Genomic DNA, 14,243 nt, shown 5'->3' with positions numbered 1-14,243 from the left:
AAAAGAAAGAAATGAAGGGAAGAAAATGGATGTGTATCTGGCTCAGACATGAGGCTGTGTCTGTCCTTGTATCATGCACGACTGATGATTCTGTCATCATTACCCTGGCATTTCCAGTTGCTCCAAAAACATTCCATCCTGGTGGAATCGGCGCTGGCCTGCATTGCTGTGGGGCTCGGAGGATCACTTAGGGCTTTCTTCAGAGGCAATGTATTGTCGCTACAGCATTCCAAAGCATGAATAGGTGAGGGGATCAGAGTTGCTTACATGCACTAGCTACAGACTGATGCTCTAAGCAGAACCGAGAGAAGGGGGAGGGCAGACTGTAGACGCTGCAGTCTTCACTGCAGCAAATCAGCATGGTGATGTGATTGCCTTGGGGATGTATCATTAGAAAAGGGATGCACAGTTGCCTTTGAACTGAAAAGTATTTGCTTAGAAGCTTTACGGCATCAAAAATCCATCATAGACAGAGGTTTTACATCACGGATGGGGCAATATATTCATTCTATCCATTTATATATGGCGTGTTGTGCGGCTGGAACAATCCAGGGTAACCTCTTTGTATGCCATTTCACCCTGATCTGTTTTATAGATTACTGAATATTTTGTTTCCATCCATCGTTTTTATTATATAAAATATAGTGTCTCCTCTAGCATAGGATGGTCTGATGAGATTATTGGGGACCTGGCATGTTCGCGTCGACATTTCTGCATCACAAAGTTATCCCTATGGGGCTTGCATTCCGCATCTGATAGAATCCGCGTGTCTTTACTTCAAAACCGCAAGATTAAAATCCGCAGCAGAAAAGCTTGTGGGATTGTTGTTGCGGATTTTTTAACATACAGGAGATGTAATTCCACAATTAAGATTGCAGAAAAAAAGCGCATTAAGTTCCGCAAGATGTTCCGCAGAATCCATTCTGCAGTTAAGAACACAACAAGAGCCACACTAATTGAAATGGACAAAATCCGCACCTGCGATGCATCCTGCAGACAATTCTGTCCCGTGTGAAAGGTCCTTTATGAGACAAGCGGTCATTATGGAAAGAATACATTGTAGATTTTATTTTAGTTTTTTTCTAGACAAAATCGATCATAAGTAGAGATGAGCGAACGTACTCGGATAAGCACTACTCGTCTGAGTAATGTGCCTTATCCGAGTACCGCTGTACTCGTGCTGAAAGATTCGGGACGCGCTGCGGAGCGGGGAGCTGCAGGGGAGAGCGGGGAGGAACGGAGGGGAGATCTTTCTCTCCTTCTCTCCCGCCCGCTCTGCCCCGCTCCCCGCTGCGACTCACCTGTCAGCAGCGGAGCGCCCCGAATCTTTCAAGACGAGTACAGCGGTACTCGGATAAGGCACATTACTCGGACGAGTAGTGCTTATCCGAGTACGTTCGCTCATCTCTAATCATAAGGGCTTATTCAGACGAACGTATATTAGCCAGGTATTCATGCCGGCTTATATACAGCGTCCCTGTCTGCAGGGGGAGGAGGCTGGAAGAGCCGGGAGCAGTGCACTGAGCTCCCGCCCCCTCTCGGCCCCTCAGCACTATTTGCAATGAGAGGAAGCGGAGCTAAGAGCCAAGAGTTAGCTCTGCCCCCTCTACTGCAAATAGTGCCGAGGGGCGGAGAGGGGGCGGGAGCTCAGTGCACTGCTCCCGACTCTTCCAGCCTCCTCCCCCTGCAGAGAGGGACGCCGTATATCGGCCGGCATGAATAAGCCCTCAAAATTATATTAGGTGTCTATTTAAGAGGGTGGGGGGTTCTTGATAATTAACTTTAATAGGTAGTTAGGCTGCCTTTACATTTTATTTCCCTGCTCCATTCGGTGAGCAGGGAAAGGGAATCCCCTGGCCGAATGGATCAGTTTTATGACGGAACCAAACAGTGCCAAGCGGATCCCATTTATAATGAGGTCCACTCAGTTTCTGCTCAGCTGCGTCGCATTTTATCGGAAGAAAAAGCTCTGCATGCAGCTCTATTTTTTTTCTGGTATTTGATGCCGGATCAGCGACGGAACCTCCGACCAGAAGCTGGACACGGAGCGCTGGGGGTCACAAAGCTAGTTAACATGGAGGGAGTCTCATTCTTTATCGGGATTAACCAGACAAATTCCTCCACCAACAAAAAACAGCCATGCACCACCACCCACAGAATTCATACACACCATAAAAGTTTGATCTAATACCCACTGCTAAGGCCCAGTCCTGAGAATGAGTGGAGAGGTGGCAGTGCACATGGCCGGACTGGCCTGTCAGAACATCAGTAGGTCCACAGGCTGACACAGTAATGGATGCCTAACAGTTCTGGGTCCTAATTATCCAGCAGAAGAAAATCCATTTGGAAGGGACTTCAGAATAAATCTATTTGACCTTATTGATTATATGTCCTGCATATGCTATGGTAACTACAAACATGTTCTGTATAAGAAAGATAGCAGAAAATTGATGGCAGAAAAAGACCCCATGGTCCTCTGCCCTCATACTATTTCCTTTATATTTCTATTAGAAGACACCTATGTTTATCCCAACCGTGCTGGAATTCGTTCACTGTTGATTTTCCAACCATGTCTGCTGGAAGTTTGTTGACTCTTTCAGTAAAATCATATTTTCTGACATTGCTTCTGTTCTTCTGCGCGCTCGCGATTTTAACATTACAAGTCCCATAGACCCCTGCAGAAAAAAAACCGGTGCGAATTTCGCAGTGAAAAAAAACTATAGTGGGTAGTCACCCGTAAGCTGTTATGCAGGAGGGTAAAGCATGAGTGCTGAGTAAACCTTGTTTGCCTCTCTAGGGAATGTCTGGAGTAATTGTATGCAAATTGAGTGGGGAGGTTTCTGCCTGCAAGTCTTACTAGTCTGTATCTGTGTGCCAGCATGCTCTTCTACCTGTCCCAGGGGAGGCATCCACAATTTACATCTTCTTCTTTAACTCAGTTGGGAGAATTTACCTAAGGTTACTACCCTTCATAAGATAGTTTGCTAGGAAAGTGATGAATGATTCCACTTATCCTGTGTTTAGTACAGCCAGTCAACTCTTTCTCTATTTTGTGTCTAGTTGCAGTGTGTTGCATCCTTTTTTTGTAGTCTTTGGGGAGAAGGGCCATATATTAGTGTCCCATAGCCATGTTAGTGCATTCGGGATTCTGTCCAGCCATACCACCTTGGAACGCACCATCACAAAAAGTAACGCTAGACATAGAAGGTGAGATCATAAGGAGTCTAAAGTACACTTAGATGGGTAAGCTCTAAAGCAGCACCGGAGAGTGAGTTGGGTTTGCAGGTTTCGTCTTGCACACTCAACGACTGAGTAGGTAGTTTTCCAGATGTTACTGTGAAGGACAAGAAAGGCTAGTCCACTCCGGACTTTGCACTCTGTTTAAGAGGCACCGGGGTCAGCTTGTTTTTAAGTAGGGGCGAACTGTAGTGGCCCGGTACAGCAGGACCCCTCCTCAAGAGTGTTTATGCTCAGTGTTGTTTTGTCAGTGTACTTTGTGTTGTGTGGTGATTGAGATGTATTGCTTTTTTGCAGCACTAAAAGGGTTAACTGTCTGGTATGTGAGTTGACTGTCTGGAAAATGAATCCGTTTGTTTATCATATGACTTGGTGTTATATATGTGATTGCAAGGTGTGCAAGAGGGGGTTTTGCTCTGGGCTTGCAAGAGGAGAGTGTGTTCTGGAGAGATCCGCAAGAGGACCACACAGGCACCTTCAGCCTGTGTGGCCCAGAATGGAAGAGGCTAAAAGAAATGCACCGCCTGCCCTGGGCCTGCTGTACCCAGGAGATATGAAAGAACTTCTTCCGTACTAAGAGAGAGAAAGTGAGGAACTGCCAGGCAGCGTACCTTTTTTACCAAACGTGAGTGTTGACCAGTAGAGTGTTAGAGAAGAATGAGTGTGTTGCCGGGATCAGGACCTACAGATAACAAGACTGTGGTTTCTCCTTGCCACCCGTGAATGCTCCCTGTCACACCACTTTGACGATTTTGCACTGTTTTTCTGCTGGCAGGTATTTTGAAGTTGTACTCAAGTTATCTCAAGTAAAGCGATAAGTCGCCCGTCCGTTTCCAGGGGCTGTGTCTTAAAAGAATCCCGTGTGTGTGTGGATTTACTCTGACAATTGGGAATTCCCCCATGGAGGCCGCACAAGGGTGAGTTTACTCCGCCATCAAGGAATTCGCTTTCAGCAGAAGAAACGGTGGTGTCACGCGTGATGCAAAGCAGGACTAAGGTAATCTAGTATTGGGTTCCCTGTTTATTAACCTGCCCTCGGCCCTTGGACGTGTCACCGGTACCCTCCGGGTGGGAGACCGTAGAGCCACCGTGACAAGGCCCCAAACTCTACCCCGCTGTCTCCTAGGACGTGTCCTGCTCCTCGGGCACTGCAGTAGTGTATATGTAGTCACACTTTACTCAAATTATAGGTATTGTCCGATTACAGGACAACATTCCCCAATAGCTCGAACTGTGTTTAAATAACAAAAAGGGCCATACTTACTCACCCAGCGCCTTAGCCATGCCATTGTTTGTTTTTTTTTGGAGAATTATGTCACCAGAAGTCACCTGACTGCTGCAGCCAATCAGAAGCTGCAACATTATCGTCTCTTCTCCTGGTGTCAGTGCTCATTTCCTTTGCGCCATGATGCCAGGAGTTCCTAACGGTGATGCTGCAGCCAACTCTGATGAGTTACAGCAGTAATTCGACTTCTGGTGACATCATCTTTCACAACAAACACTGGTAGAATGGCAGGGCTGGATTCCTGCGGCAGAGGAGGGGTAAGTACTGATATTTTTTTTGTAACACAGTTGGAGCTGATAACTGGACAACCCCTTTAATGGGTGTTATTGAAACCTGCCATACCAGTGACACTATTTAACAAGTAACTGACTCACCAGAGCAAGGCTTCCAGGGGAGAATATCTCTGTAATAAATGTAGTAAAGGGGTTTTCCAGGACTCCAATATTGATGATCTATCCTTTAGATGAGTCAACAATATCTGGTTGGTACGTGTTCACTGCTCAAGACACCTGCCGATCAGCCTATTGAAAAGGACGTGGAACCTGGACAAGCCCTACGACCTCTTCATGCATACCAGGCACAGCGCCATACATTTTGCAGTGGTTGAGCCTGGTATAGCAGCTCAACCTGATTCACTTGAATAAGAACGAGCTTCTCTCATGTTTCATGACAAATGAATGTGATTTCACTGGCCTTAGAAGAAGCTGTGGTGCTCACTCATGTGCCATGGTTTCTCCAAACAGCAGACCAACTGGTTTGCCGAGCAGCGGATCCCCATAGATTGGATATAGATAAACTATGCTAAGGTTAGGTCATCAATATTGGAGTCCTGGAAAGATCCTTTAATTTAGAAGAGAGAGTCAGTAGAGAAATACCTTAAAGGAGTATTCCTGTTTTCGAAATCCTATTTCAATGAGTTTGAAATTGCAAACTATGCACTCACCCATTAGATGTTTATTTCCAAAATGCTCCGTTCTCCAGATATCGCAGATATTGATTCTTCTGCCCTATGGTTGTTTACTGCTTCTTGCCAGGAAAACACACCACCTCTCTATGGAAAGAAATAGCAGAGGAGGTCAGCGCTTGCGCACTTCTCTCATGTAAATCTGGTGGCCGGTATCTCAGGAATGTATGCTCACCAATTTTCAGCCAAGCCACCGCTATGCTCTGCTATTTCTTTCCATTGAAGAGGCGGTCTGCTTTCCTGGCAACGAGCAGTAAACAACTACAGCACAGAGGAATTAATATGTACAATATCTGGAGAACGGAGCATTTTGGAAATAAAAACCCTATAGTCACTGCATTGTTTTGCAATTTCAAACACACTGAAATAGGAGTCTCGAGATGTAAATACACCTTTAGTGCACTTATTGCCTGCTCAATAATAGAACTGACAGAGAGCTTTCAATATTCTGGATTACCTTACATGGTCACATAAATAATGTAGCTGTACAATATGCCTTTGGTAATATGTATGGGTATGGTTTTTTTCACGTTGGAATCACTGTGCTATGATAGATGAAATCCTCATGCGACTCGTGGGCCTCTTTTATATGTCTACTCACTTCCCATTGTCACCATTTTTCCCAGTTTGATGTGTAATGGATCATGGCCAGCCTTAGCTACGTTCGACCTGTGCGACCAAACTGAATACTGGCCACCAGCTTGTAGGGTGGGGGACACCAGTAACATGTAGGCTGGAGGCCATTGTCTCCCTTAGGCATGCCTGGCCAGATCTTCTTCCATCATGTGGCAGCATTTTTGGAAGTACATGAATCATCTTCCTCCTGTGTCTCTTTCTTGCCCTCTGATGTTCCAAGGCATAGTCTTCTTTTCTTTGATGCCACTGCCCACAATCACTTAGTTCTGCTATAGTATTTATGTCATGAGCTTGGTTCTGTTGCAGTGTTTATGTGCTAACCTTGGCTCTGGTGCTGTATTTATGTTATGAGCTTGGTTGTGAGGCTACATTCATGACATGAGTTTGGTTCTGGTGCTGTATTTATGCACTGTGCTTGGTTCTGGTACAGTATGTGCTCACTGAACTGTTTTGGTGTGGGTATGCTGCTACCCTGCTGCTTCCTGTAGAAGCAGAATATATGCTTATTAGTGCAATGCCTGTAGTTTTTTTCTTGTAGTGGGTAACTCTATAGTTGCTTTTTTTTATTACAGCTCCATACAACATAGACCCATAATGTGGACATATATGAGGTCCAAATGAGTCTGAAACCATATTTAGCGTTTCAAAAAAAAAAAAAAAGGTTAACCCTTTATAAGCATCTCATGAGATAATTAATTTAGACAATTTAATGTTCTAATGTGAATAGAATCAAAACATCCATTAAATCTGACAACGATCCTCTCAAAACTCAGAGAAACCACATAGCATGTAGTGTTAAATGTGATTGAACAATGACGGCCAACAATGTTGTCTGGCACTATCTGCTATGCTGTAGATATCTGTCCTGTCTGCTGTGCTGTGCCTTTGTTCTGTCTGTTCAGCTCAGCTCACCTGTCTTTGTCTGCCTGTATTGTAAGATTTCCTTGTCTGCCTTAAAGGCCTTTTGCAAGACACAATTATCGTGCAAATAATCGTTACGCCAAGTATTTTTGTTGGATAATTGTCAGATGTAAATACATACAGCGACCGAATGATCAGTAAATAATAATAATAATAAAAAAAAAAATCAAAAAATCATGGTAATTTTATAGCGCCAACTTATTCCGCAGCGCTTTCAGGTAATTATTACTTATTACCCCCCACCAAGCTGGGTTCTCATTTTACCAACCTCAGAAGGATGATGGAAGGCTGAGTCAACCTTGAGCCGGCTACCTGATTCATGCTGGGATCAAACTTGCAACCTTCAGGTCGTAGGCAAGAGCTTACACTCTGCACCACATGAGGCTCTTAAATATATATTAAATATATATAGTTAGATTCTTGCTGATCAGATCTTTTATGCAGAACTAAAAAAATCATTTATCGGCAGCAAATCCTTTCATGTAAACAGGCGTTATAACGATTTGTTGACTAGGAAGCCGTGGCAGAAAGGATGACTAGAGGTGTGTTTATAATACACGGTCGATCAACACTGACCAATTATTGTTCAGTGTAAAGGCCCATTTACATGTAACGATCATCGTTCAAACGAATGAATTTGAGCGATAATCGTTCAGTATAAATGTGAAAAAAAATCACTTACTACTCGTTGACTATTATTTATCGCTGACTTTCAGTCTGCAAAAAAACTATCACTGAACCGCGGGCTTTTCGTTACGTGTAAATGCTCCCTACTCAGTGCTTCACATAGAAGGTGAGTGAGAAGTCCATGAGAACCCAGCAATGTCTTTCAGTCTAAACGCTATGCAGCAGCACTGATGGCCTTAGCAGTGATGTTATCACTCATGCAGGCCTTTAAACGACTGTCGACCCATGTAATAGGGCCATTAATGCATGTCAAGCAAATGATATACAATCGCTACTTCACTGCTCGTCGAATGCTTGTTCCAATTTATCTGGCAATGTAAAAGGGATTCTACCTTTAGGTTCTGTTATCCTAGTTCTATCGCTGTGAAGGGCTGGAGCAAGGTGACTAGATTTTCCCAGGGTCAAAGTTGGACAACGGGGTGTGGTCAGGGGGTGGGGCTTATCATGGCACATGATTTTACCTCCATTGTTATAAAAAGGACAGGACTGTTTAAAAAAAAGACAAGGAGCAAATTCCACAGCATTTCCGCATCTAAAAAGCAGTAAAAATTCATACCATTAGTGCAGATTTTAACTAGAAATCAGCCGCGTATCCGCAGCTGATTTCATTCTATAACCGGAAGCTGGGGAGTGCTAACAGCAAGAAGCCTTCGGAGGATGTGAGGGGGAGTGCCGCATAATATAAAATCAACTAACAATACGCGGCTGATTTCCAGTCAAAATCCGCACCAATGGTATGGATTTTGACAGTTTTTTTGGATGCGAAAATGCTACGTGATTTGCCACGGAAATTTCTGCTGCGTACATTCCAAAGCATTTCTGCCACGTGTAAACATACCCTACGTCAGCTTGAGGTATGCTGCCATGTGCAGAGTGTCCTCAGTAGTAATAGTATCGCCTATATCAGCCCCAATAGTAATAGTGACCCCTACAGTAGCACCAGTGGTAAAAGTGTCTCCTATATCAGCCTCAGTAGAAATAGTTTCCCCTATATCAGCCAGGGGAGTAATAGTGACCCCCACAGTGGCCTCAGTAGTAATAGTGACCCCTATATCGGCCCCAGTTGTAATAGTAACCCCCACAGTGGCCTCAGTAGTAATAGTGACCCCCACAATGGCCACAGTAGTAATAGTGACCCCCCACAATGGCTACAGTAGTAATAGTGGCCCACACAGTGGCCTCAGCATTAATAGTATTACTACTGGGGCCAATATAGGGGACACTATTACTAATAGTGTCCCCTATATTGATCCCAGTAGTAAGAGTGACCCCCACAGTAGCCCCAGTAGTAATAGATTCCCCATGAAATTGATATACTTACCTCCTTCTTGTCTTTAGAGTGCCGCTGCCCCTTCATTCGGCGCTGCTGCGGGATGAACACACTGATGGCAGTGTGCGCACCTGGACTCCTCCTCCCCTCTCCTCCTACAGAACTAACGAGGAGAGGTCAAGGGAGGAAGATACCTCGTGAACACACTGCTGTAGAGTGATTACCAGATGGGAAGCAGCAGCACCCTGGCTGGTAATCACCTTCATGGTGACCTCGTGTCCTGAAAGCAGGAGAAAAGAGGGACAGGTGTCCCAAAAGCAGGATAAATGGCTGTCCCACTTGGGTCCCTGGGGAAAGCGGGACACAGGGTCCCAAGCGGGACTGTCCCACCTATATTGGAATGTCTGGTCATCTTACCTAGGGGCACCCAAGAACAGATTAGTTTCTTACTTTAGCTCTTGTACTAATGGACCAGAGCAATTATTACTGCCTGTAGCTTAGCTTCAATGTCTATTGGGATTCTGTTGTAGTCTGAAATCCATCATCCTCATCAGAGGCTCCGGTTGTTGCTCTGTACTTTCCCCATGCTTTATACTGCTCTTCTGCACGTTATGGTTGACAATCATGTATACACAAGCACTCCAGGAACACAATCTAAAAAGTTATCCAAAAAGTCTTTGCTTTGTGTGGTAATTTCATTTATACAAATGAAAGAGAATCATCAATGGCAAAGTGAAAGTTACTGCCACTTATACTGAGGCAAATGAGTAAGTTAGGAGATAATGTAAATTTGCATTAAGGGGTTAAACAGACTTTTAAAATTGAAGGCCTATCCTTAGATTAGGCCATCTATATTAGATTGGTGGGAGACCGACTCTTGGCACCCCAGGCAATCAGGTCATTGAAGATACATTTATAGCGCTTGGTCCTTATTGAGGTAAGGTCAGGTATTGTGGATTGTTATTTTTCTTACCATCAACCATTTGATCCATCATCTGATTACCATCACCACCCTGTTCCTGTCCTCTATTCTTGAGTTCCTTTTTTTTTCCTTCAAACTTTATTAAGTTTGATCAAATACAAAACAACATCCTACATCCTGGGAGCTAATAACTTCTCATAGTCGTTTCACAGTTTAGGTATAAAGAAATAATGAACTAAGCATAGAATCCAAGAAAGGGGAGGTATAACAAAAAGTAACATCAAGTTAGAAAGTATAGGTCCCACAATGTGAGAACTTGTCAATCATTTCTCAGTACATAAAGAACTATTTCAAACAGTATTTCAACTTGAGTTTGTATTTTTGCATTACTTTCTAGTTTTGATATGAGCTTCATATATTTGCCAATTGTAGCATATTGACCTAAAACATAATATTTATTAATTACGATTAAGAAGAAAAATCAAATCAAAAAGGAAAAGGGGGGATATTACCCATGACAATTTCTACCAATAGCGGAGCACTCCACCATTAGAATGGTGAGCTCGGACTGGAAGCTCACTCGAGATGACCCTAATTTACCCTAATAGGCAGCAGAAAAACTATTGAGATGGAAGAGTCGAAGGGAGGATATATCTGGGGATAATACAAAGGTAAAGTTATAGTAGAATTTGGTCATGTATTATAACCAGATATGACACCTAAATATGAAATGTATTACAGAGCCTACACATTTCATCTACATATATTTCCACACTCATCAGGGAATAAAGACTGAGCCAAGTGTCATATATAGTATGTAGAGATATAAAATCATTTGTCCGAAAAGAGAAACACTGATAAAACCAAGATCAATTATATATTCAGTGCCAAAAAGTATATGCAAGATAGCATATATATCTCACACCAACATATCTGCTAAACTCAAAAATAACAATTCAGCAGAATAATGCATGTAAGCGTGCCTATATATCTCATAAATGACCCAAAGAATGATTGTTCAAGTACATACAAGATAGCATATACACCTCCCACCATAAGTAGTAGTTCAGCAGAGTACTGTATGCAGGTACTCCTAGTTATCTCACAAATATCCAGAGAGCAACTTCCTCTAATAATTTCCACCGCAGAATTCAGTGTTATCTTTCTTGTAATATAACCAGAAAGATACACACCCCTTGCATGAAGGATCGCACAGCAGAAGGATAGGTGATGGCGGTGATGGATTCATGTCACTGGTGAAATAATTAAGCTACACTGGATCTAAGTTTAAATAGTGGTGGGCAGTCATAAAGTCCCAACCCTGGAACTTCAAGCCCGATACGATCCAAGACCTGTGAATCAACAGACGGGGGCAAATGAGAACCAGCATGTGCACTGTCATGTGGAGAATGCGTATGCACTACAAGACCCCCAAAGCAAACATCATGGTCAGGCTGCTATTTACCCACACATGTGCCCAGTATGAGTCTTTATGCGTGCATATCAAAGTGGAGGCATGCGCGGGTGTGCAGGGTATCATATTGCTAACCAGAGAGCGATCTGCTTAATCCGTACAATACCAATGCGCATAGCTGCTTAGAGGCTGCCTGATTTGCGCAGACTATTTAAATAAGACCCTAATATAGTTCAGAAAGAGAAGAGCCAGGTGCGTGTATGCTGTTCAAGGAACTAAATATAATGGTAGGGCAAAGGAGATACATATATTGGAATGAGGCATGTCAGAAAGGTCAAAACAATTAAAAATATGCCACTGAGATACACAGAAAAAGGAAAGGGCCCCATGAGTCTGGCAAAGATGAATGTGATGTGATCATCTAGATCATTTAGATGAATGCAATCCAAAAAAATTAATATAGCAGCTAGTTTATAGAAAATAATGGTCCTGAGAAAGCGAGATTAAAGAAGAGATAAAAGAAAGTGCCTTATTTAGACCCTTTGGACTGGTTTCAGTCTGTATCCATTGTGCTTCCACATCAATAAGTCCCCATGACTTTACAATCAAGCCAAGTTCCAGATTTTTGGGGAGAAGCATAGTGCCTATGTACCAAAAAATCCCCCAGATTCCTACCTCTTCCATATGTGATACAACAGGGCTCACCTAGGGATCCCTTAATAATGGGATCTGCTTTTAAGATTTATTAGGAATTGGAAATAATACCAATAATACTTCAGAGGACACGGTGTCAAATGCTCCAATGATACAAATGGGAGTCCCTTTGGTCTGAATGGGTTGGGGTCTTAAAAGGTAATGGCTGTCTTGGTCAAGGGCATGATTGTAGGCCTCCATTAGTATCTTATCAGGATAGCCCCTGTTCCTAAACCTCCTCCTTTATTAGTCAATTTTGAAGTCAATTAGAGAGGAACAATTTTGTCTCATTTGTAGGTACTGACCTTTCAAGACGCAACACTTCAAAGGAAAAGGTTGATGGCCATTCCACAACAGTAAGCCATTACTTGCAATAGGTTTCTATAGGTTTTTGTGCACAGGCCATCCTGTTCATTTCTTCGAACAATGATGACTAAAACACACAATTTATACCTTTGCTTTTCATGTAACCACTGTAAGTTGGTGTAATTCATATTTAGGTCCCCAAAAATCTTTCAACTATGCCTTGAGTATAGGGAGTATATCTTTTTTGGCCAGTTTTGCTTCGCTGTATTATGTCTGACGTGAGCCTTTTGTGGCTCATGGACCACTTGTCTATGGTTCCTGACTTCCTAACTCCACAATACACAAGTGTTTAGGATTCAGTTAGGCAGTGCTAGATCTGGACATTGTCCCAGAATGCCACATCTGACAGAAGAGATCAATCATAAATCATTTCTGCATGAGAGAATTCACCGGGGCTGAACTCTTACTGTAGAAAATGGCAGAGGAAGAGATAATTACTTAGAATGGCTGCTGAAATACAAATTGTGGTTATAAGTGTAGAGAACAGTGCAGGACCATGGAGAAGGTATTGTGTTATAGTATAGGGGCATTGCTAAGCAAAAGTAATGTTATAGGCAGTTCTATGTGATTATGGTAATCACCATGTGTCTTGCACATTCTTAGGCGTTACTCTGTCTGGTGGGCAATTCTGGTTGGATGTTATTACTGTACTGACTAACATTTAGTCTACATTACTGTATGGCACTACAGGATGGAATATCTGCAGGGTGGCACTAATGTGTAGCCCTATTGTTGGGATGCAGGGTGAATTCACATCTGTGTTTTAAGTCCTTTTAAAAGAGGATCAATTTTTAACTGAATTAAAACTAATTACAAATTGAATTACAACTCATGCATTTATTTCTGATTTAAATGGCCCTTTTACATGCAAAGATAATCGCTTAAACTGCTAAAAGATTGAAAGAAATTCAAATTAGCTGCTGACATTTTTGAATAACAAATTAATTGCTGTAATCATCTGTATGTTCCTCCAGGAGTTGTTTGCTCAGCTGGGCATTTGTTTAGGCAATTGTTATTTTATAAATACTTCACCCTGAGCAAACATCTGGCAGCACATTCCCTTGTTCGGATGGGTAAACATTACATTAATTGAATATGCAAAGCAAAACAAAGCCATCACTTAGCCACTGGAAGCACAGAACAAACTGTATTCAAACTGAAAGAGTTCCAGTGACCAAACGATGGATTTTATGCCAGCCTTAAAACTTTGGCTAGTGATAATTAAATGAATAGTGCATGACTACCCTCATTTATATGTAATGATTATCGTTCATTTTTGGACATTTGAACGAATTTTGAGCGATAATCGTTGCGTGTAAAAGGGCCTTTATTTGGATCCATTTAAAAAGCTGAATAGAGGGGGCGTGGCTAAGGCATGGAGGAGTGAGGATGCACGATCCGGAGCTCCGCTGCTGCTGACATCAAGATCACCAGGGACATCGGAGAAGCAGGCACCATAAGAGGGATGTAGAATGGAGGGATGTAGAATGGACCTACTGCTGACGAACGGGACCCCTATTAGCAGATTCCTGCAGGGAGCGGGTGCCGTGGACACCAAGAAGCCACACACCAACATGGCGCCAGGGCACCACGTGAAGCCGGCGCTACAGTATATGGGGGATGCGGGAGCTCCGCTCCCCTGCCGGGACGTGCGACAGCCACATGAGACGGTCAGTGAGAGGGCTGGGGCAGGGAGGGCGGGCACACCATCAGGCCCATCAACCCCCCGGCCCCTACCTCAGACAGGCATGAACCTAGCAGGATCTGTGGACAGGGGCATAGTCCCAAGAGGGGGGGAAGGTAGTGGAACCTACCCAGCAACCCCTAACCAAGAGAGAGGAGGACCCC

The 14,243-nt window shown here is 43.3% G+C and overlaps 1 protein-coding gene across 2 annotated transcripts in view; it reads right to left on the bottom strand.

The window, feature by feature from the left end:
* Positions 1 to 14,243, bottom strand: part of RTN1 (reticulon 1) — a 204,474-nt gene that overhangs the window by 24,791 nt on the left and 165,440 nt on the right. Inside the window, exon 1 of one of the 2 annotated variants that reach the window (XM_066608218.1) lies at positions 104 to 313. The exons of the other annotated variant lie outside the window; for it this stretch is intronic. Coding sequence (XP_066464315.1) covers positions 104 to 164 — 61 coding nt within the window. The 5' untranslated portion in view covers positions 165 to 313. Of the gene's footprint in view, positions 1 to 103; positions 314 to 14,243 lie in introns of those variants that run through there. 2 annotated transcript variants of the gene reach the window in all.

The sequence above is a fragment of the Eleutherodactylus coqui genome, chromosome 6 (genome assembly GCF_035609145.1).
Source record: "Eleutherodactylus coqui strain aEleCoq1 chromosome 6, aEleCoq1.hap1, whole genome shotgun sequence".
NCBI lineage: Eukaryota > Metazoa > Chordata > Amphibia > Anura > Eleutherodactylidae > Eleutherodactylus > Eleutherodactylus coqui.
Note: the sequence above shows the minus strand (reverse complement) of the source record. Positions and strands in the feature narration are given on the sequence as shown.